The sequence below is a fragment of the Delphinapterus leucas genome, chromosome 11 (assembly GCF_059928025.1).
Source record: "Delphinapterus leucas isolate spDelLeu-1000000601 "Yukka" chromosome 11, BTC_Dleu_Yukka2, whole genome shotgun sequence".
Classification (NCBI taxonomy): domain Eukaryota; kingdom Metazoa; phylum Chordata; class Mammalia; order Artiodactyla; family Monodontidae; genus Delphinapterus; species Delphinapterus leucas.
This window is the reverse complement of record NC_143139.1, coordinates 1724478-1748492: the sequence shown is the minus strand read 5'-3', so window position 1 is coordinate 1748492 and position 24015 is coordinate 1724478. Positions and strand designations below refer to the sequence as shown.

Genomic DNA, 24015 nt, shown 5'->3' with positions numbered 1-24015 from the left:
CCAATATCTAGCCAGTGCGAACTGGTCCTCTCAACCTGATGGTAATGGTGATGCTGGACGTTGATGGTGGTGATGGTGATGGTGATGATGGTGATGGTGATGGTGGTGATGGTGATGGTGGTGATGATGGTGGTGGTGATGGTGATGGTGGTGATGATGGTGATGGTGATGCTGGTGATGGTGATGCTGGTGATGGTGATGATGGTGGTGATGGTGATGGTGATGGTGGTGATGATGGTGGTGGTGATGGTGATGGTGGTGATGATGGTGATGGTGATGGTGGTGATGGTGATGGTGGTGATGGTGATGATGGTGGTGATGGTGATGATGGTGGTGATGGTGATGGTGGTGATGGTGGTGGTGATGGTGATGGTGGTGATGATGGTGATGGTGATGCTGGTGATGGTGATGCTGGTGATGGTGATGATGGTGGTGATGGTGATGGTGATGGTGGTGATGATGGTGGTGGTGATGGTGATGGTGGTGATGATGGTGATGGTGATGGTGGTGATGGTGATGGTGATGATGGTGGTGATGGTGATGGTGATGGTGGTGATGGTGGTGATGGTGATGATGGTGGTGATGGTGATGGTGGTGATGGTGATGGTGATGGTGATGGTGATGATGGTGGTGATGGTGATGATGGTGGTGATGGTGATGATGGTGGTGATGGTGATGGTGATGGTGATGGTGGTGATGGTGATGGTGATGATGGTGGTGATGGTGATGGTGGTGATGGTGATGGTGGTGGTGATGGTGATGGTGGTGATGATGGTGATGGTGATGCTGGTGATGGTGATGCTGGTGATGGTGATGATGGTGGTGATGGTGATGGTGATGGTGGTGATGATGGTGGTGGTGATGGTGATGGTGGTGATGATGGTGATGGTGATGGTGGTGATGGTGATGGTGATGATGGTGGTGATGGTGATGGTGATGGTGGTGATGGTGGTGATGGTGATGATGGTGGTGATGGTGATGCTGGTGATGGTGATGCTGGTGATGGTGATGATGGTGGTGATGGTGATGGTGGTGATGGTGATGGTGATGGTGAGGACGACGTTGATGGTGATGGTGGTGATGGTGATGATGGTGATGGTGATGATGGTGGTGATGGTGATGCTGGTGATGGTGATGATGGTGGTGATGGTGATGATGGTGGTGATGGTGATGGTGATGGTGATGGTGGTGATGGTGATGCTGGTGATGGTGATGATGGTGGTGATGGTGATGGTGGTGGTGATAGTGGTGGTGATGATGGTGATGATGGTGATGGTGATGGTGAGGACGACGTTGATGGTGGTGATGGTGATGGTGATGCTGGTGATGGTGATGATGGTGGTGATGGTGATGGTGGTGGTGAGGACGACGTTGATGGTGGTGATGGTGATGGTGATGTTGTTGTTTTTGACGATGATGTTGAGAGTCACAACCACACATACTGATACAACATGCATTTCTTCACTCCAGTCAGGCATGACCATGGAAGATGAGGTCCCAGAGGTGGCTAGTGAGTTACAATCAGAGGACGTTTATCTGATCACCCTCCCTAAGAGAGGACTTGGCTCACAGAACTCAGAAGCTCCTGGTTTACTAGAGCGACGATGGTGCACATAGAAAGCGGACCACTCCGTGCTCACCGTCCTGTCTGCCCCACATTGTCCATTTGCTGTCATAGCCCCTCTCCACCTTCTCCACTCTGCTCTCTGGCCTGCGGGGCTGACCACTGGGCTACATCAAAGGCTGCCTCCCCTCTGCCTTCCAGTTGGGTTCAGTCAATGACAGGGTTTTCACATCCCCAGACCTTCCCTGCAGGCCACCCGGCTGCTCCCCTCAAGCCCCGCCCCCGGCAGACTGCTCTCCTTCCTGCTCCTGGGAGCTACCTGTTTCCTGCTGGGACCCCCTGTCCTGCTGCTTGTAACCTGTTTTCATTCTTTCTGCAAACAAGTTTTGAGCACCTACTGTGTTCAGCTCGAGCAGAAGGGGGTTTGAAGTCTGCCTTTTATGATGGAACCACTGCAGGTTTCCGAGCAGGGCCATCTTAGGGTGAGCAATGGGCCAGGGCTGCAGAATGCGTTGGGGTGGGTGGGAACTGGAACCAGGAAGCCCGGTCACCAGTCCGGCTGGGAGACAGTGAGGACAGCAGCGGCTGCTCTGGGAGGGCAGATACGACGGGCGCCGTGGAGGAAGCACCGTCTGCGTTTGCTGAGGAAGTAAGCCAGGTGACTGCCAAGTGCGGGGCCTTGTGGGGAGCGGTTTTAGGGGGAGGCTGCGAGTTCAGGACTGTTTCTGGAGTGTGATGAGCTGGGAGGACAAGCCGGTGGAAGATCCAGTAAGCTTGTGGAGTAACAAGCCTTGAATTCAAAAGAGAGAGCAGGGCTTCCCTGGTGGCGCAGTGGTTGAGAGTCCGCCTTTCGATGCAGGGGACGCGGGTTCGTGCCCCGGTCCAGGAGGATCCCACATGCTGCGGAGCGGCTGGGCCCGTGAGCCATGGCCGCTGAGCCTGCGCGTCCGGAGCCTGTGCTCCGCAGCGGGAGAGGCCACAGCAGTGAGAGGCCAGCATGCCGCAAAAAAAAAAAAAAAAGAGAGCAAAAGGGTGTGTAGTTGCAAATTCACACTCACCTAATGGTGGTGACTTGAGCCTTTAGGAGAGAGTGAAGTGAATGGATTTCCTGAGAGAGAGAATTTAGAGAGAAAGAGTTTAGAGAGAGAGACACAGAGGATAGAAGACAAACTGGGGCAGAGAGAAGCTTCACGCCTGATGGCTAACACGCCCCCTCCTCAGGGAACCGTCTGCTGTTCTCCCAGGTCAAGGCCGCCTCTCCTTCCTCTGTGCATCCACGGCTCTTCAGGCTTCATTCTTTTTTTTTTTTTTTTTTTTTTATTTATTTTTAATTTTGGCTGTGTCGGGTCTTCGTTGCTGTGCGCGGACTTTCTCTAGTTGCGGTGAGAGGGGGCTACTCTTCATTATGGTGCGCGGGCTTCTCATTGCGGTGGCTTCTCTTGTTGCGGAGCGCGAGCTTCAGTAGTTATGGCACGCGGGCTCAGTAGTTGTGGCACGTGGGCTCAGTAGTCGTGGCTCACGGGCTCTAGAGCGCAGGCTCAGTAGTTGTGGCGCCCAGGCTTAGCTGCTCCGCGGCATGTGGGATCTTCCCGGACTAGGGCTCGAACCCGTGTCCCCTGCATTGGCAGGCGGATTCTTAACCACTGTGCCACCAGGGAAGTCCTGGGCTTCATTCTTAGGCCCACTGTCACCCGCTTCTGCGATTAGCTGTCTCCACGTTTGCCTCCTCTCTAGCTGATGCCCTTCCTGGGCAGGGACTGCATCCTTTTCGTCTTTGTAATATTCCCCAGAGTAAAAGCCCAGAGGGAGGGAGGGAAGACGGGAGACATAAAACCAGCTGTGCAGTGGGAAGAGCTGAAATTGTAGAGCATCACGGAGACAAGGACGAGAGAGTTTTGGAAAGAAGGGAGAAATCAGTGGCGTTGAGCCTATCGAGAACAGTGATGTCAGTGGCAAAGGCATGGGTCGGCCAGCGGGTGGCCGTGAGCACCTCTGAGGCTGCAAGCTTGGTCCATCCGCATGGTGACGACGGCCCGCCATCAAGAGGGAAGGTTGCCATTGAGCCGCCCCCATGGGCACATGGTGGCAGGACTCTGCAGGGGGCGTTTCCTGCTGCTGGAAGGAGAGACGAGGGCTCCCCTTGGGGGCAGGCACGGCCCTGCCTCGCTCTCTGCGGCGATGCCGTGTCCAGGAAAAAGCAGAGTCAGACCTTAGTAAAGAGAACTGTAGTCCGTGTACCCGCGAGCAGGAGTGCTTTCTGTATCTGGGGCTTTACCGACTGCACCTGACAAAGAGGGATGTGACCCGGCTCCGGCGACAGCCCCATGACTGTCTAGGAGTGGCTGAGGCCTCCCAGGGCAGCAGGGGCGCTGGGCCCCCCGAGAGCAGAGGGGTCGGTGGGGCTGCAGCTCCGTGGGAAAGCGCTGCTGCGTCTGGCCCGGGCTCGTCCCGTCTTAGAAGAGCTTTTCCGGGTGTGAGGTTGCAGGGACTTCCCGTCCATCCGGGCTTCCTGGGTCTGCGGCATCCTCCTCGACGCCAGGACCCTCCTCGTTTGGGCCCCGCGGCTCCTCTCTGGACGGTGCAGGAGGGGCTCCACCTCCACCTTACACTCGAGGACGGCTGGCGTCGGGAGCACCTTCCTCTGTGCTGCCCGAGTTGTTTTCTCTGAAAGTGACGTCGGCTTCCTCACAATTCACACAGAAGCGGTCGACTGGGTTCCCAGATCTTCCAGGTATTTCTTCTAAGAGGCAGAACAAAGCCCAGGGAAGCATGAGGCAGACAGACGGTGGGGGGCCAGGTGTCCCTGCTCAGCCGGGCAGACGGCCTTCTCCGTGGGGAAGCACAAGCCCCCCTGCTGGACCCACCTGCTGCCCACCCGGCCAGGTCCTCGTCACCTCGTACTCGGCCTCCGGCTCACGTGTCACTGCCCAGAGGACACCTTGCTCCGCCCTCCAGCCACATGGGGGCCTTCATGACACCCTGTCTCTTCCTCAAAAGCACTCAAGTGGTTTGAGATTCTGTACTGATTGTGAGGTTCTTTGATTCATGTTTGGCCTCCTTTACAAGAAAGAGCCCGTGACCCCGGGGAGCAGGTGGCCCGTGGAACATAGCTCAACAGATGACCGTGTGTAAGTGAAAATGTGCGCATCGAGGCCGGTGGCCCCAGCGTCCTCCTCCTGTTCTGGCCAACTTAGCCCCCATCGGTGAGAAGCTTGTACCCACCACCATCCTGCCGAGCCCAGACTCACCCCCCTTCAGTGATTCTCATTATCACTCCCTTGTGGAGCTGTGATCAGGCCTCCTCGGTCATTTCTCAATGCTTTCCTACCACTTGGCTGGAACCGTGGTGTCCGAATAACTGGGACATGAAATGTGCCTTCGTAGCCGCCAGCCAAGAAGCTCTAAGTCCACGCAGAATCTGAACAATGAAATCAAACAACATCTGCAAAGACCTCTGATTTGGGGTCACCGTCCCCCTTTACACCAGGTGACTTGGAAGTTCAATGCAAGCCCGACTCTGCCTCAGACACACCTGCATGCGCCGTTCAGCCCCACGAGTCTCACTGTCCTCCTTTCTCGGGGTCCTGCTCATCGAGTCATTGCCACCCTCCTTCTTGGTTCTACCCCTGGGGCCCGAGCGGAACAACCCATCACCAGGGCAGGGCTGGGCGAGATGCTCCTTGATGAAACAGAAGAGCCCTCAGCCATGCATCCATCATGGGCCAGCATCACCTGTAGCCAACGTTTCCAGGCCAATCTCAACACTGTTGAAGGAAGGTGCCAGGCCTGCTTTCCATAATTGATGGTTCCTCTTGATCTTCTAAGGGAAAACACCATGATTTACGTACACAGACCCTCTAAGTCTTTCCTAACTTGGAATTCTCAAGTTGAGCACAGCAGGAATGCAGACAGTGGTCCAGGCCTTACAGCAACGTGGAGGGAGAAGAGGAAAGGCCGTGCGTGCCAGCTCTGCTTTTTCTCCGTCCTTCCCTAATCCCAGCATCTAGCGAAGCCACTCCCCAGAGCCCCCTCTCCCTGGAAGACCTGGCAGCCGGGCTTCCCGGGCGGGAGGGTGTTTCATCCCCTAAGAGGAGGTCACCTGCACAGACTGCAAATGAGAGACTGGATTTCCAGAACGACATCTTCCAGCGCTGTTCTTGCACGAAATACCCTGTCCTGTTGTCCCCGTAAGTCCACGTGTGTTTGTCTGGTCTCACGCCCTGATTTAGGGCCCGGAACACAGGCTCACGGTGGGCGTAGCCCTTAGTGATCTCGTGTCCACGGGCCACCTTCCCGCAGCTCTCTACCAGGCTGGCCTGGCCCCAGGGCTCCCGCGGGGGTCCCGTCCCTGGCCCGTCAGAGGAGAGCACTTGGGTGCGGAGAAGCCGCTGTGTTTTCTGAGGGGAATGGGAACAGAAGGAGCTGTTTCGGGGGCACAGCTGTTTCTGTGAGCCCGCCCGAGGAGGAGCCATTGAGACGCAGGCCTTGAGAGCCAGTTACGTGCGGGGGGGCTCTGGGGTGCCGACCCGGGCCGGCGGTGAGGATGGCGGCCAGGGCCTCGGAGGCCGCGGGGCGCCCCCTGGCAGCAGGATGAGCCCCCCGCCTGCCCAGCAGATGTCGTGATCATGTGCCACTGCTTCACAGATGCAGATCATGGAGGCCGAGAGCCCCGGGCCAGGGCCCACGGGAGGCGTTTAGCCCAGTCGTGCAGCCCCAGGCCTGGAGTCAGGCCACGAGGCACCAAGCCCTGTGCCCACCCCTGCCAGCAGCTGTGACGTCATGGGCAGGCCCCTTAACCTCTCTAGAACTCACGCTTCTCCTCTGTAAATACCGTTAATGACAGTACCTACTTACCCAGGTTGTGCCAGGGGAATTGGGGTCATCCACCTGCCCCCAATAAGTCTTCATTACAGGTCGATGAGGGCGGGGGGCTTTGGTGCTCCGAGGCTATCCTTTACCCACTGGCTGAATCCCCACCAAGGCTCCTCCTCCAAGAGCTTATTCAGTCGCTGCTCTTATCCCTCTGAGGACGGGGAGCTCACTACCTCTTGGAGCACCCTGCTCCACCTTAGGTCTGTTTCTTGGACAGTCTTTGTGTTGAACCTAAATCTTCCTGATTGGTCCTGGCTCCATCCCCATAGTTACGCTGAATTCTGCCAGCTCTTCTTCCCCAGAACAGCAGGTTAAATCCTGTGAAGGTCGTTGACAGCCCCCTCCGTGCCTGTGCCCTTCCTACTCCGCGAGTCGGCCTTTTCCCGATGACACACCTCGGTGTCTCCTGAAGATCCTTGAATGGAGTGGTTTCCTGAAGGCAGCCGGCATGCAGAGTCCCTGCTGTGTGCCACAGACGAGAGGACGTGAGGCCGGGGCCGTGCGTCAGGCAGGGAACAGCGTCCGCTGGGGGAACAGCCTGTGCTGACGCGAGGAGGCCTGTGGCCAAAGAAGCTCGGGGCTCAGTTGTGGCTGGAGAGTGAGGCGTGAGCCAGAGTCAGGGGCCGTCAGGCTGGATGCGGAGGCGGGTGACAGGGCATCGGAGGAGGACTCGCGCCAAGGACATGACACTCTCTGCTTGAGCATCCCAACAGCGGCATGAACACCAGATGGCAGGGAGACCAGCTCACCGAGTAGCCGACCCCAGGGGCCAAAGTGTCCAAAATATACCCCGCGAGGCTCACAGCGGTCCCCTCTGGGCGGTGGGACGACGGACGAGTTCTTTTTGTTCCTGCTCCCCTGTGTTTTCTAATCTCTCTATAATAAGCATTTCTCCTGTGTAATGAGCATGTATTATTTACATAGTAAACGGTATTTATACTTGTGTAAAACACTTCAAAAGCAAATTGGCAGGACTTGGTAACAGTGGGAGGAAGGAGCCTGGGGGCCCAGATCGGGCCTTGGTGCTCAGGGGTGTGGTGAGGCCACCAACCCCAGGGGATGGCAGGGAGCAGAGCGTCCGGCGGCCACTCTGATGGCCCCCAGCGGTGGACAGAAGCACGGGCTGCTTCGACTTCCTCTGGGCCTCTCCGCAGCCCGGCCTGCAGGCCCGGGAAAGTCGCCTGTCTGTTTGCAGAGCTGCCTCAGCGATAAAACAGCCAGAAGGGCCCACAGTCTCCGCGTTCACAAAACTCAGCCTGACGTGGGAGCCGGGTGTAAATGTTGGAAAGCCACTTAATGAACATGTAATTCCAAAGGGAGACTCACGCTCCAAAGCAAAGGAACTGATTCTAAGAAGACATGTAAGAAAGGAGACGTCTCTGCCCTGGGAGCTTGGGGAAGGGTCCCCGGAGGAGGGACGCTTGGGCTGAGAGCAGAAGGGAACGTTGGAGGGAATTACAGAAATGCGTTCCAGGCCGAGGGAACAGCGCCGACAATGGCCCCGCGTCGAAGGATGGCACGTTTGAGTCTGAAAGAAACACTGTTTGACCAGGAGTCCAGAGAACAAGGGCCGGGGGGACAGGGTCGACCCACGCCCAGGGCCTTGTAGGGCAGGAGGAGGTCTCCCCATCCCGTGCCCCCCCATTCTCTGCCACGTGGCACTGAAGGCCTGGTTGCGTTCCCCTCGTGGTCTGGGCAGCCGGATCCGGGGACCTCCGTCTCCTCCCGTGAGCAGCGCCCCAGCAGACACCCCAAAAGTCGCTGTGCGGCTGGGTTGTCAGCTTCCTCCGTGACTCCGCACCCTTCACCAGATGTGTGTACAACCTGCTAATTAACCGAGTCATTTGGATCTGAAAGCATCTTGTTCTACTGGGAGGTGGCAGAGCCCTCGCATTAATTCACAGGTGAAATTATTCTAGCATTTCTCTTATTTGGTTTCCTCTCCCCGGCTTAGCTTAATGGCTGGGGCGAGTTCTCCGAATTGGACTTGTGAACCCCACTCCTCCAGGTCACAAAGGCCCGGGGACCGCCTCGGGGCCTGGGGTCAGGGTGCCCAGCCTTCACTCGCCAGCGCCGAGGGCGATGGGTGAGCAGGGGTGACGTCCGCAGTGCGGGAGAGGTGGAAGGGTGTCCGTGGCTGGTGGGTGAAAGACACAAAAGGTGGCCCGCGGGGGGTGACTCAGAGGAGGAGGTCCTGCTGTGTTGTGTCTAAGGCAGGCCCCTGCTGTGGGGAGGGGGAGCCCGACCCTCCCCCACTTCCCTCCTGGGGCGTGGAGACAGCACCCACCCATTGACGGACGGCTTTCTGGGGCCTGGGGTAGACCTGGGGGCTTGAGGGTAACTGCCATTTACAATGACCGTGTGCAACATCTCGTTTAAACAGGCGACATTCTGGGTTGGTATTTATGGCTCAGCTTATAACTGAGGGGTCCGTCTCCCCAGAAGACAGTGGTGTAAGTCTGCAGACCCTTGGGGCGTGCAGACAAGACCGGCTGCGAAAGAATGTTTTTTATTTACCCTTTTTTTTCCCTGAAGGGACCTGGGTACTTGAAAAACAATTTATTGTGGTAATAGATGCAAGCCAAAATGTCCCGTTTGACGTCTAAGTGCACAGTTCAGTGGCACGAAGCCAACGTCACCGCCATCCGTCTCTAGGACTGTTTCCATCTTCCCCAACTGAAATGCCCTTAGAAGGACAGCATCTTCCTGTCCTTCCATCTGGAGGTGGCTCCTGGGGAGGTTTGGGGTCAGGCCCACCTGGATCCAGCTCCCCCGGGGTGTCTCTCTGACCGTGTAACCTGGCGCCTCGGTTTCCTTACCTGAAACTGGGGTGCGAGACCCGTCGGCGGGGAGAGGGTCACGGCAGACGGCGTGAGCTCCAAGTAGCGGTGGGTGCACAGAGTCGGCTTTGCCGTTGCAGGTCTCCAGGTGGTTCTGAACTCCATCATCAAGGCCATGGTACCCCTGCTGCACATCGCCCTGCTTGTGCTCTTTGTTATTATCATCTACGCCATCATCGGGCTGGAGCTCTTCATGGGGAAAATGCACAAGACCTGCTACAACCAGGAGGGCATCGCAGGTAAGGGGAACGCCGTCCACCCCCGGCCAGCTGGGGAGACCCTGCCGTCGAGCACCTGCGTTTCCACGGCCAGGAGAGGCAAAGATTGTATTTTTTTTCTCTCGGTTCTAATTTTTGTTTTTACTAAAATGAGTCTGTGTTAAAATAGCTAAACACGAGTGTTGTCCGGCACTGCTAAGCATTCTTTAAACGAGGCGCCTAGCCAACAATGAATATTTTAAGAATCGGAGCTAACCTGGGGACTATATGTGTCTGCCCCCTTGTCCCCCGTGTAGCTTGTCACCAAAGTGCCCTCGGGGGGAGGCCTCGCCCTCAGCTGGTGGCTGTCCCGTCACAGCCCTGGGTCGTCCGTCTCGGTGTCTCTGCCTCCCGTCCGGGGCCCCCAGTCCAGGAGGGGAGGACGGCCAGCAGGAAAACTCTTTTTCCTCCAGGAGGTGTGTCTGTACCTCGGGCATCCACCGGCCCGTCCTCTCTGACACACTCTCTCTGCATCCCTTCCATAAATCAGCGCATTCAACGAGCTGTGCTACTCGCTGGGCTCTCGCCGGTAGGACTGGACTTTGGGCTTGACCGACATGCGACAAACTACTGTCTTCAGCTACTGAAGTCTCAGCTGGACCTTTAAGAAAACATTTAAACAGAGATCAACACGGCTTTTAAACGAAGTAGTTTAACACAAAAACTCGTTTAAAAAAAAAATACCCCTGCACGGGGTTAGCCGTGTTCGACTTATGTGACTTTTTTCCAAACAACAACATCTTTCATCCTAGTTTCTGGCACCTTAGGGCACAAAGGGGAGCATCTGTCTGAAGCATTGCGAGACCTTCTTTCCCCTTCGCGTCCACTGCTTCACACTCCCGCTCAGCCCAGGCAGTAAATTAAACTTGGCCCCCCTCCCCGGGGGTGGGGAGAGCATCCATACAGGAGGCAGTGAAATGGATTAATCATAATTAGAAACCAAATGGATCCCCTGATCTGAGTGATCTGGACGCACTGGCCGGGTGTTTGCACGTGGCCACAGTCGAAACAAAAACCCAAAACTGTAAACCTATAGTCACAGACTCACGCAATTGTTTCTACTTCTTTGATGGCAAGTCTAAGAGGAGACCATTTCTTCACTGTAGGGAGAATTTCTTGGGTCATATTATATAAAATAAACTGTCACGTTAAAAAAAGAAACTTTTAAAATTGAAGGAATTCGATCTTGACTTTAGTTAAAATGCTGAGATTTCCAGCCTTGCTTAAAGAAATACCCAATAATGCAATGAATAACATTCTCCCCTTTAATTCAGATCCTTCCTTTTGTTGGGCTCGACCTGTAGCTGCCCAGAAACAGTAAACTTATGTTAATTGTGTGGCTTCCTTAGAGCTCGTTCTAAGACCTGCTTCAGAGCCACCACAGAACGTCTAAAATTTATGCCGTTGTATTGAAATGGCCAACGGCCCGTTTGACCCAGACTCCTCGGGCCAGTGCGGGGATGCCGGGTCCGAAAGGCCCCATCAGCCGGGCGATGGGCGGTGCAGTGGCTCTCACCTGCACACCAAGGTGTGGTGGGGAGATGCGGTGAGACTCTGTGCTGAGTGGCCGCGCCTCCACGCGTCTGTCCTCGCTGAGCGGGAGAGCTGCTCCCACACCACCCCTGTCTCTGCCACCCGACAGGGAAGCAGTCAAATGGCTTTTCCGCGGTCGGCAGGATCCTACGGGGGCTGTGCCCGCACCGCCTGGAAGTCTCTGACTTTGTGGTCCTGCCTTCAGTGGCCTCAAACAGCCAGAAAACGGTGGGCGTGATGGACAGGGTGAGGGGCTCCTCTGTGCCAGATGGGGGTGGTTGGAGGAATGGCTGCCACAGGCCTGCCGAGACCTTCCGCAGCCTCCGTGCTCTCAAGAAACAGAGCAGAACTGGCCTGGCCGAGTGGATGGCCAATCTGGGAACACACTACTGTCCATCCCTGAGGGTAAGCAGACCAGGAAACGCACCCGAGACACCTCCTGATTCCTCCCAGAAAAAGCCTGGGTTATTTATGTGATGGGTTTACCTCCACCCGACCCCACCCCACCAGGTTCGGAAGAGAATTGGCCCCCATTGTAGAAACACCATCAGCCCGGGGAGACAGGGTGCCCGAGGACAGACCCCGGGGACGCGCTCCCGAGAGAGGAGCCCCGTCAGCCCCGCCAGGAAGGGACCTCTCTGTGCGTGGAGCCGGCCTCCCGCGGGAAGGACGCCCAGGACACGCTGCAGAGGCCATTCCGCCCAGCACCCTGCACTCAGGCGCTCACTCACTGCCTGCATCTGAACCGCGTCTGATGGCCGTCCAGGGACCTTCTCGTGTTATGGGGGCCCCTTCCATCTACACACTGATCAACGCTGACAAAGAGGGATGTGTACGGGAATCCGGACGCACTCAGCACGGCCGGAGCGTATCTTTGAAACCACTCCCCACGCGTTCTGGAGACGTTTGCATCACCTTTGGAATGGGTGTCTTTTTTTAATTTTAGACTTTGGAGTGAATTCCTCTATTTTTCTGCAAACTTAGATTATGCAAAAGCGCTTGTGAGTCCTCGTCTTGGTTTTTTTATGGAATTTACGTCAGATTATTTTTACACTTTGGGATTCTTTTGTGAACTCGTAGATTTTAGGGTACCTTGGATTTTGAGCCATGCTTCCTATCAAATCCATACCAGAAAGCACTGGAGCTGCCGGTGTACCATTGTTCTGCCTCCAGGCTGCCCCTTCCAGCCCCTGCAGATGTGGTCTCAGGAGAGGAGATGTCCCCCGATCCCGGAGGCATCTGCAAGGCGCCTCCCTTGTTCCTCAACAGATACATCACCATATGTCCGTCCTTTTTGTTTCTGGTCGTCCCATCTGTTTGGTCGCAGTCCGAGCCAGGTCACTCTGCATAGCTCTCCCAAGCACAGTAATTACCCCTGAGACTGGCAGAGAATTGGTTGGCTGAAACCCAGAAATGAAATCACGTTCAATCTAGTCACTCCTTAAAGTTGGGGCCTAAAAAAGTCATTGGTTTTGTCTTTGGTGATTTCTTCTTGAAGGCCCTCGCTGGTGCTCTCCCAGATTTCGTGCTCTCGTTGGGTATTAACTGCACTTCCAAACTCCCTCCTCATCTGTGCCTCCATTTCTTTTACCACAAACTTAATTTGGACTTTCCAGAATGACCCCACCTCTCTTCATTTCTGCTTTACAATGGGGAGCCCGTATGGCTTTGGCTGTTTCTCCAACATCATGTTCCCATTTTCCTCTCTGGGAATTCACGGCTCTGCTGAGACTCCAACACGTCTTCACGTTCAAGCTAATTTCCCCTCACCCTCAAGTGCATGTCGCCAGGACCCACTGATTTGTGTGTGCTCACACCTGTCGGGTGTTCCCTTTAGTGCTTTTTTTAGATACCTATTTTTACCAGATAATTATTGCCCCTTAATTGTTCTCAAATCTTCTTTTTATTGTTGCTCAAGACAGATTTAAAATAGCAGAGTGGCACTTGATCCTGTAGACCATCTTTCTGAACCTCATCCTCTCTCTTTTATTAATGAGATCACGTCCCCTGGACGCCGTTTTCTTTTCAACATACATTTGTAAAGCCCCTCAAATACGTTTTCCTTCCTTGAGGACACTCAGAACTCCGTTTGGCAGCCTTCACCTTTTCCTCACTTCGGCCTGTTTTCAGGAACTGAGATGCAGGGGGACTATCAGATTAGCAGTCATAGTGCAGAGATTAGCAACACCTTTATTGCACTAGAAAGCAAGGCCGGAGAAAAAGAAACACGAGTTTCCCTCTATTTTGTTCACCTTCTCTTTGGTCTCATCTTTCATCATCCCAGCACTTCTGTCACAGTGACTGAACACGTCACTCTAGAAAGCGGGTCACTAGGCAAGTGAGGCCCAGCAGAGTTTATGGCCTGTTTGGTTCTTGGCCTGACAGTCTACCTACTCCCAATTTTTAGGTGCTTGTTTTCCACTTTCTCATGTATTCCTGAGGTCTGAGATTCACTTTTCAGGTTCCATCCTTTTATAGCCTCCCATTACTTAACCTCACATCCAAATCTCCAAAGATTTCAAAATGTCAAAAGTCACAAAAAACTATGACTGGAGTTCCGTTACGTGAATGGAGGCCTCCTGGGGGTTAGACCCCAGAGTAGGAAATGATGGGGACACTGTTGTCCCCCGTACAGTTCAGAGACCAGGGAGCGCCTTGGTCATCACACAGGCACACAACCTAAACCACCAGGCCCGGAACAAGCCAGAAGCCGAGCTGCTTGCAATGGCCCCCGCCTGGAAGCAGGCCAGCTGTCCATCAGCGGGCGAGCAGATAAACGCACAGTAATATGTACGGCCGTGCAAAGGAACAGATCTCGAAACACGATGCTACGTGAAAAAAGCCACCTCGTGTGTGATTCTGTCGATATGAGATTCCTAGGCAGGCAGGTCTGTAGACAGACAGCAGGTGTGGCTGCCAGGGCTGGATGGGAGAAGGGCCTCGGGAATCTGGGGCAACGGAAGCGTTTCCAAATGCATTGTGGCAATGACTGGAGAACTCTATAAATTTACTAAAAATAACTGAGCTGTCCGTGTTCACTGATGAATTGTACGGCATGTAAATTATATTTCGGTGAGGCTGTTGAAAAGAGAGAGAGGGACTTCCCTGGTGGCGCAGTGGTTAGGAATCCGCCTGCCAGTGCAGGGGACACGGGTTCGAGCCCTGGTCCGGGAAGATCCCACATGCCGCGGATCAACTAAGCCCCTGGGCCACAACTACTGAGCCTGCGCTCTAGAGCCCACAAGCCACAACTACTGAGCCCGTGTGCCACAACTACTGAGCCCAGGCACCACAACTACTGAGCCCATGCTCCTGTGCTCCACAACAAGAGAAGCCACCGCAATGAGAAGTCCGCGCGCCGCAACGAAGAGTAGCCCCCGCTCGCCGCAACTAGAGAAAGCCCGTGTGCAGCAACAATGACCCAGTGCAGCCAAAAATATATAAATAAAATTAATTTATTTTAAAAAAAAAAAGAAGCAAGAGGGAAGAGATATGGGAACATATGTATATATATAACTGATTCACTTTGTTATAAAGCAGAAACTAACACACGATTGTAAAGCAATTATAGTCCAATAAAGATGTAGGAAAAATTAATTAATTTTTAAAAAAAAAAGAAAAAAAAGAGAGAGAAAGGGAAAAGCCGAGAGGACACAAGTCAGCATGTGTCTCCAACCACTCAGCTCAGTCCACCTCCCTAAGAGTCACCCCTTAGTTAAGGATTAATATTCCTCTGCTGTCTTCCTCCTGAACAGCTGCGATTTGAAGCCACAAACTGAGAAACAGCCCAGCAACCCACAGTCTCTGTACAGAGGCCCTTGCCCCGTGATTGCTTGGGTACGTTTGAAACCAGAGAGATCCCTGGTGGCCTGGAATCCCCAAACGAGGGATGACAAACAAATTCTCTCTCGGGGGCACATCTTCACTGAAGTCGGAGGCAGTCATCTGTTTGTTAGAATTAAGGTCCATTCTGTTTACTACTGTTTCTTCCTACAAGCATAAGACGATGTCCTTAATTTCACAAACTTCAGTGAATTCCACGTTGTTACCTCCCGCAGCTGGGACCAGGACTCTCAGTATTTTACCAAAATGGAAATTCTTAACTCAGCCAAGTCTTAGTTCAATTTACCAACGATCTCTGCACGACAAATATCTTAACTCACTAATTTCCCAGCAGCTGTTCCTGGCCCGAGCACAGCCTGCGGCCGTGGGGTATGTTATGCTGTTTCTTGAAAAAGCCGAGAGCGCTCCGTACCTGGGGAGCGCCCTCCCCATCACCCACGCTGCTCTGTCCTGATTAGAGGTCAAGACAGGTCTTCTCTTCTTAAAGGTCCTAATGCTGGAGAAAAAGGCGGTCCACAAGTTTGCACGCAGCATGCACAAAATACCGCAGTGGTGTTTGTGCTCAGGGGCTGGGATAAAGCTCTGCAGTAGGTACTTTTCCCGCCATCAGAATTTATTTTCCTTCCTTCATCAAGAGGGCACCCACTGTAAAGTGACTTGCATCCCTGGTAAAGCATCTTGTAATACGTCACGGACCCATGTGGAGTCAGAAAACATCACTGGGCGGGATCTCTGGCCAATCACGTGAAAGAGCCTTCCAGTCAACAGTGCCCTCGCCCTAAACGCTGGCATTCCAGCGGAAGTTTCTACAGATACTTAACCACCAAAAGAAGAAGACGAGGACTCACTGCCGCGCTCCGGGATGTTTCACACTCAGAGTGGTTGCATCATAGTTATGTCTTCATTGCTCATTCGACAGCCAACAGCCCTCCTGTCTCTGAACTCAATGACTGAGGTTAAAAAACAGTTTTACAACAGTTAGCTGAAAGCACTGACCTTCTAAGTTGACGACCACACAAAATGAATACCTAGTGCCTTGTGTCGTTCGCTTCGTGTTTGGGGCATTGATGTAACTGTGTTCTGCGTTGTTGCCGCTGGGGTCGTTTGCTGTCCCACCAGCCTCGCCCATCACTTTCCTCTCTAACTTCTCTCTTCTTTCTCTGCCCGTCCCTCTCCCCCCACCCCCTGCTTCCTTCTCTTCTCCCCCCGCCATTTGAGATGTCCCAGCAGAAGACGACCCCTCCCCCTGTGCCCTGGAGACGGGCCACGGGCGGCAGTGCCAGAATGGCACGGTGTGCAAGCCGGGCTGGGATGGGCCCAAGCACGGCATCACCAACTTCGACAACTTTGCCTTCGCCATGCTGACCGTGTTCCAGTGCATCACCATGGAGGGCTGGACCGACGTCCTCTACTGGGTACGTGCTGGGAACGGGCGGGGGCAGGGAGCCCGCAGACTGCCGGCTTCTCCTTGACGTCCACCTTCTCCGTCTTCCCGTGATGTGGTCACACGCATACCGGGGTGGAACGGCCGATGAGGGCCTTCGATTTCTTCTAGGTCTTGCCTGAGAAACAAAGCCTGAGACTCTCACCCTAATGAGTCTCTCTCTGCCCACCAGCCCAAGACAAGTGTCACCTTTCGTTTGTCCTCCACAGTGAGAAACGCTGGCTCGCAGCCCCGTGGGGACATGGCCGATCCTGACCCAAGGGTCCTCAGCTCCTGTTCCCTTGTAGGGCTCCTTCTGTTCCCATCCGTGTCCTGCCTCTGCCCCCCAAACAGAGCTGAAGGGCACAGAGTTCAATTTCTAGGGCTAAAGATAAAACCCAGGCCTGGTCTTCTAAGAAGAAACCACTTTTATTGAATCGTGTAGCATCATGGCATGCTATCATGTTTCTATTTCCCGTGCTAATCTCGTTATATCAGAATAGTCCATCAGACAAATGCATTGCCATCCTTTTCACTGCTGACAAAGCGCTCCGCTGGTTATGCGATGCTTATTCAGAAATGCCACTTCTCGAGTGCCAGCCACTCAGCAGCAAGTCTCCTTTCACCTTAAAGATGCTCCTTTATCATCCAGCAGCCAGCACTGCTTTGCCAGATGTTTGCAGCCTCTGCCCCGTAAGCAAACACGTCATACTTGGTCTGTCTCCATTCTGGCAGAGTCAGGTCCATCATTTGTAAAAACTCCAGAAGATGTAATTCTTTGTGGTATCTCCTGCTTCCACGTGAGAACTGACTTGCTAGAGCCCAGTGCTGTGCTCCAGCATTTGGGTGGAAAATGCTTGTTGCCAGGCTTGAAAATACCATCGCAACCAGAGTTTTGCAAGTAGTCAGATGGATTTGGCCGTCCTGAAAACGGTCTAAGAGGCTGCTTGGGAGGGAGAGGGGTGTGGATGCCTTCCCAGCAAGCCGAGCTGCCAGACTGGGAAGAACTAGTGCCAGGAGAGGTATGGACCTCCTCCCGGACCAGGAGGAGTCCTGGAACGGCTCAGAGATGCTTTGCGCGTTCTGGGCATTGAAGCTTCTAAATTGTTTTTCAACAGTTCAAAAGCCCTCTTCTCCCAGCTTCTGGGGTAGAGTCGGCAGGCTGAGACCCAGCGCTGCCGTGAAATGTGTACGTCTCTGTGCAGGACCAGCTGAAACTCGCCCTCGTGCCTTGTACCCCACAGACAGTATTGAGCATTCCTTGCTTGCCGGGGGTGCCCAGGTCCTCGGGACTCAGACACAGTAACATGCAGCTCAGTGTAGGCAAGCTGACTAGACCTAAACTGAACAACGCAGTGCCGCTAGAGCCCCGTAGAGTGGCCACGCTGTGACACTTTCCAAAAAGGCAAAGTGTCTAATCCCTCCTCCTTGAAACTGAGGTGGAACGCTGGAGCCCATCTCCCAGGCTCATCCTCAATGAGAACTCGGTTTTGGATAATTTGTGAGACAAAGGGCGTTGAGCTTACTCTACCTGGGCAAATTTAATTTCGTTTAGTAAAGCAGATCGAATTCAAAAGCGGCCCTAACGGGTCCTTCTATCTTGGGTGAGTCCCTCTGGCCAGCCAAGGACAGAGACACCCTTCTGCAAACGGGCAGCATAGGACGCATGACTGTGTGGAACTGGGCTTTGGAGCCTCATCACATGAGCTTCAAACCCGCGCCTCAAGTTGCTATGGAAACGCCTCCCATAGCATCCAGTTGAGGGCAGGGTGGCAGTGGGTGGGTGGGTGTGGGGCTAGGGGAATAGGTATAATTTACTTTGCTGCTGTCCCTGATGTATTTTTGGGATCCTCCTTCATCCCTCCCTCCCTCTCCCCCCACCAGCCAGATGTGACCCAAGGAGGCGCTGTCACGGTGACAGCCAGCATGGGGGCTGCGAAGGAGCACGCGTGGCAACCAGCAATTTTCAGCAGCTGTGTTGTGCTTTTCCCCCTGCGGGTGGTGGGTGGGTGACGAGCTTGGGCCGGGAGTAGGGAGTGTCTGAGGTGGCAGTCCCAGGCCCGTGGGACAGCCTCGCCCTGACCTTACCTAAATGGCCGAGCCGTGTGCGCGTGTGTGTATGTGGGGGCACACACGTGTTCACGCACGCACACCTACACACACACACACGCACCCCGAAACGGAGCGTCCTGGCGGGTGTTCTCAAGGAAAGCCCCGCCCAGCCCAAAGCGCCTGCCTGCCTACTGTTCTGCTGGCTCTCACCTCTCTCGCCTCTCCTCCTCCTTCCTTCTTCCCTCCCCCTGCGCCTTCCTCGCCTTCAGGATTTCTCTTCCAAACCCCGAGACTCTCACACCTCCACGTGCTTTCGTGTAAAACACGGAACTTTCTACGCAGGGAGGGGCCCACGCTCCCTCCGTCCCCAGCCGTGGGACCAGACGCTGAGAGTCCGGCCCCAGCACCTGCACCTGCAAAGGCTCCTGGGAGATCCCAGCTAGAGCGCGAGTCCCCTGCAGCCTAACGTTCCCAATCGCACGGCGCTGCTTTGGTGCCTCTGGCTTGAACCCAGCTAGGGAGACGGCTTCTGTGGAGGGTGGGCCCAGGGTCCTCCACTCGGAGGAACGCGTTCTCCCCCGAGTCCCGGGGGCGGGTCTGCAGGACGTGGGGACGGGCAGCCACGGCTCCAGGTGTCGCAGAGACTGGACCCACCGGCTGGATAGACATCCCTGGGGAGCTGACAGGCCACTGGAGCGCTGAAGCTGGCTCGGGGTGGGGGGACGGTTGGCAGGCCCCCAGCTCCTCCTGGGGTGGCTTTGAGTGTGAATCCATCAGCCCATCCCGTGCTCCCGACTTGGAAGGGTTCGTGGCCGGCCAGCACGAGCAAGCCTGGGCAGTAGTACTTGGACGATTCCTCAGCTGTTCACACCGCCCACTGGGACGGGCTCCCGGGCCCCTGCGCTTGCCTTCCCCGTGGCCCGTTCCAGGAGTCTGCGGGTGACGGGGCGGGGGCACACGGGGATTTGGAGACCAAGCCAGAGCTGGGCCTTGGGGGTGGGAGTTCCTTGGGAAATGGCTTCTTAAGCCAAAGCCTGTCCGCTTACTCTCAGAATGTCCACACCTCTTAAGAATAGCGGGGAAAGTGATGGAGTGAAAGGTGTGGGCTGCCTCTGGGAGCACTTGTGAGAGAGGGAAGCCCCGTCGGACCGTCCCCCGTGGATGCCACGTCTCCAGGTCTCCTCTCCAGTGTGTTTTGCCCCACCCGGTGGCGTTTCACTCCAGGCTGCTTTCTTGTGTGTTTGGGGCTCGGGTTTCCTGAACCGAGATAATCTGTAGGTTCTCAGATGCGGCCCAAGAGCTGGGGTCCATGTGAAATCTGAGCACCCTCTCCACGTGTAGCCAGGTCACACCAGCATGTGCTGGGGTCTGCTCATCGCTGACTTCCTACCCGCCTCGTATGGCCCCTGCTCGTGGGGACAGCAGCGTGGCCCTGACCTGGGGGGAGGGCTCCCGGGGAGGGCGGCCGGCAAGGGGGCTCCTACCGGGGGTTCAGGCACCCGGTGCTTTAGGAATCTCGGTGCCTCACCAACCGTCCATCAGGAGGATTCTGTTGACCTCTGCCCACGATGCCCTCTGACCTGGGGCCCCTGGGATGCTGTATCCCGTGTGGCACAGGGCAGCCCTCTGGCCTGCGTCCTGGGGTCACCTCCTCCACTGGCACCCGGGCCCCCTCTTTCTGACACCTCCCGTTTCCCCAGTTGGTTTCTCCATGACCAGCTCTTCCACTCGTTTTTAAAAATTAGAAATTCAGCTTAAAACAAGATTAGGAAGAATACTTCATGAGAAATCATATAAAAGAAAGATGCGTCTCCTGTCGCACCTGCCTTAGTTTGGTTCAACAGGAGACCTGGGGAATGAAAGTTTAAGGTTTAAACTTTGCACAAGTCAGTCGTCAGCTCCGCACTCACCCGTGTGGGAGGACATTCCTTGTAAACACACGCGTGCACACACGCTCACACACACTCACACATACACACCACGGCCACTGATCTCTGGTCTCGGTGCTGCCGAAGTATCCCTCGTTTATGACGAAGGTCTTTTGCATCCAAGCAGAAATTCAGGTGTTTTAGCCTATTTTCTCCTGTTTCATCTGCACCTCTTTTCACTACAGATATGGGAAATGAGCCTCTGAAGGCATCCAGCAAGCAGAGCTGGTGGGGCTGAGTTCTCCTGAGGACCTAATAGTCATTGGAAATGAGAAGCTGAGGAAAAACCCTCCAATAACCCAAAGACAGCATCCTGGGCTCTTGAATGGGGATCAGGCAGAGAATGTGTTAGGTCTCCTCAGGACCCTCTGGTCCTGAACCCTGAATCTGCCCGAGTTAGAGCGTTACCACTTAGCGCCCCCAGCGCTTTATACAGAGGATCTGTTACCTAAACAATAAACCCGTGGTTTATAAACATTTGAAGAAGGGGAATTTGCATCTCTCAAAGCTATTATTTATTTACTTACTAGGTTTAGTTTTATTCATTTCACTGGCATTAGGCAAGTCCTTATTCCTCAGTAATTCAATTGAACATTTCGTGAGCATTTACAAGGTCCCCAGGCCCGCGCTCGAGGAGTTTGGGTGTAATTGGGGAGATGGGGACCCAGAGACATATGGGTCCCACGCAGGGCTCGGCGAGAGCAGGGAGAGCTTGTCAGAGGAGATGGGGTGTCGCTGGACTTGAGCTGGGAGGGGAGCAGAAGAGAAGGAAAGGCCAGCTTTATACCAGTTTGGCTGGAGAGAACGGTGCTTCGGGCTCCTAACAGACCCAGGAATCAGCCTGGCACCCAGCGGTCTCACCACGTGCCAGGGCCCACCCGCGACAACAGCGTCAGGGCACAGGCGTCCACAGGGCCTCCGCTCCTTGCGGGGTCCCGGCCGAGTCCGGGAGGAGCTGCCTTGTTGGCCTCCTTGGTGGTGGGCCTGCTGGCGTCTCCCACAAGATCCGGGCCTTCCTGCTGCCGCGAGCAGGGCCAGGAGGTGTCGGGCGAGACTGTTTGCCAACCTGCTGCTGCCCCTGCGACTGTGGGTGGACCCCGCGTCCCGCAGGCAAGGTGACAAAGGTCAGGGGTTCATTGGGCCATCGCCCAGGGCACTGGCTTTCCAGACAGAGCAGATCCTGCCCCCTGAGCACAGTCCCCGTAACGCACCGTGACTTCCACGGGCTGCACGTCCTGCCTTTGACGGCAGGTGACAGCCTCCCGCGCCCCTCAAACTGCTCAGCCTTTGGGGACCCGCAGTGCCCAGCCCTTAGAGGGGGAAGCGCCAGACGTGAAAGCCCCCGGGAACCAGCTGGGATGGAGGGAGACCCCGAGGCAACGGGGCTGGAGCCACCGCTCCTCCTGAATTTTCTTCTCGGGGAAACATGGATGTTGGATTTGGAGGCTCGAGGCTGTGGTTCCCTCTAGGAATTAGATGTGGGGGGAGAGTAAGGCGTGTGTTCCAGCGAAGGCTGGGTCACCCTTGGAGGCTCGAGGCTGTGGTTCCCTCTAGGAATTAGATGTGCGGGGAGAGTAAGGCGTGTGTTCCAGCGAAGCCTGGGTCACCCCGTGAGGTGCCGGCCTGGGGGCCGAGGGGCTGCAGGTGGCAGGCCCTGGGGTGCCTCTCCGCGCCCCTTCCCCGTAGGGGCCTGAGAAACGTCTGGCTTCAGTGCTCTGAGAAGACCTGTCCTTTTTCACCTCTAAATAACGGTGTCAGCAATCTGGGTCATTTTTTTTAAATATGCCTTTATTGATGCTTCTCTTCTTAATAGCTCCATTCGTGCCGAGTGAAGCCATCCGTCTCCCCGCTCTGGCGCTGCCCTACTTCAGAGCCGCCCGCACATGCGCTGGTGCCCAGGCTGCCTGGGGCAGGGGGCCCAGAGCAAACGGGGTCGTGGAGGGAGGTATAAAGCCAGGGCCGGCAGGCCCAGAGGCCCCTCTGGCTGCTCATGGGCCACAGGGCAGGGGGCCTAGGACCCCCAGGAGCTCATTCACCTCTCATCTGTCCTCCACCCACCACCCTGCACCTGCAGCCCCCCACGTTGACCCTCGGAGAGACCAGCCCACAGTCTCGGAGGAGACCAAAGAGTTGGACAAGGACAGGTGGAGGCCATGCGTCCCCTGGACGTGACCCTGGCTCTTCATGGGGTGTCCGCAGGTCCTGAGGTTATCTAGGGGTCACGAGGTTCCATGAGGCTGGCTGTGGGGTGGGTATCTGGGGGTCAGGAGGTCTGTAGCTCCATCCATTGGAGGTCCTAGTGCTGCTGGACGCCTCACCCCTTGACTGTGGCCCAGAGGAAAGGACACTCAAACTAAATAGGGGCCCAGGAAGCCTCCGAGGCTCATGGGTTCCTTGAGTCATCAGAGATGTGTGGCCTGGAGGACTGCACTTTCCATGAGCTAAATGTTCACAAAATGTAGGGCACGAGGGGGCTTTCCTGGTGGCGCAGTGGTTGAGGGTCCGCCTGCCGATGCAGGGGACACGGGTTCGTGCCCCGGTCCGGGAGGATCCCACATGCCGCAGAGCGGCTAGGCCTGTGAGCCATGGCTGCTGAGCCTGCGCGTCCAGAGCCTGTGCTCCACAACGGGAGAGGCCACAACAGTGAGAGGCCCGCATACCACAAAAAAAAAAAAAAAAATGTAGGGCACGAGGAACCAGCCAGAGGAGATCTCCCCCAAGGGGGCTGCGGAGGCACCAGCACTCCTTCCCCATCCCCGTCTGCCCGGCTCTGGGGGCAGTTTCACAAGGGTGGCCCTTGGCACTGGGAGCGAGCCCGTCTCTGGATGGCCCTGTGTGGGTTCCTCGGCAGCCTTGGATCAGGAAGGAGGCTCCCAGCTCCCGCGACAGGGCAGCCTCTGACTCCGCGGATCTCGGTGCCCTGCCTTCCTCTCGCCATCGTGCTGGGTGCTTCACGCTGCCGGCACTGTCCCAACACTTGCCAGTTCCTGGAACCCCTTCCTGGGGCAGGACCACGCGGCCTCCAGGCGGCCTTACTGCCCCTGCCCTATACCCCCCCTCAGTGGCACCCCCGGGCAGCCTGATCTGGCCTCACCGGCCTCTGCAGCCTCTCCTAGAGGCCCGTGGCTGTGCACACGCACCTCTGAAGCCGAATTCGCCACCCGACGTCCACTGACCTGTCCCCCTACAGCAAGGGCCTCCCGTGGGTAGCAGGGCCTGCACAGAGGGGGCCCGTCTGTCCACCTGGCTGGCCTCATTGAGCACCTGCCTTATATGAGGCCCTGTTCTGGGCACTTGGGGGCACAGGCTACACCCAACGCCCGTCCTCATGCCACTTGCACCCCAGCACGGAGGACAAACGATGCATAGTAGTGAGTAGATTATACACTTGGAAAGTGTATGTGCTGCGTGGAAAACAGAGTGGCCGCGTGGCAGCGAGGACGTCCACAGAGTTGCGTTACATTGGATTGAATTGTGACCTGGGAAAGTCGCGTGTTGGGAACCTTTTCCTTACGTGACTCAAACTGGCGACCCCGAGGGCGGGACAGAGCTGTGCTCTCTGCCCCGTGGTCACGCTGGGGAGCTGCCTTCAATGAGACACCCTAACCCCGGGTAAACGAGAGCAGATTTGGAAAGGACGCGCGGGGGCAGCACCGAAAACCAATCAGTGCTTCTCAGGGCACACGAGCCGCCCCATGGACCT

General features: G+C 55.7%; 1 protein-coding gene across 1 annotated transcript in view; it reads left to right on the top strand.

Annotated features, from left to right (window-relative positions):
* The window catches only part of CACNA1C (calcium voltage-gated channel subunit alpha1 C), a 422079-nt gene that overhangs the window by 253593 nt on the left and 144471 nt on the right, over window positions 1-24015 (top strand). The window contains exons 6-7 of the mRNA XM_089920067.1: window positions 9357-9515; window positions 16128-16324. Of these exons, the coding sequence (XP_089776193.1) occupies window positions 9357-9515; window positions 16128-16324 (356 nt within the window). The remainder of the gene's footprint in view (window positions 1-9356; window positions 9516-16127; window positions 16325-24015) is intronic.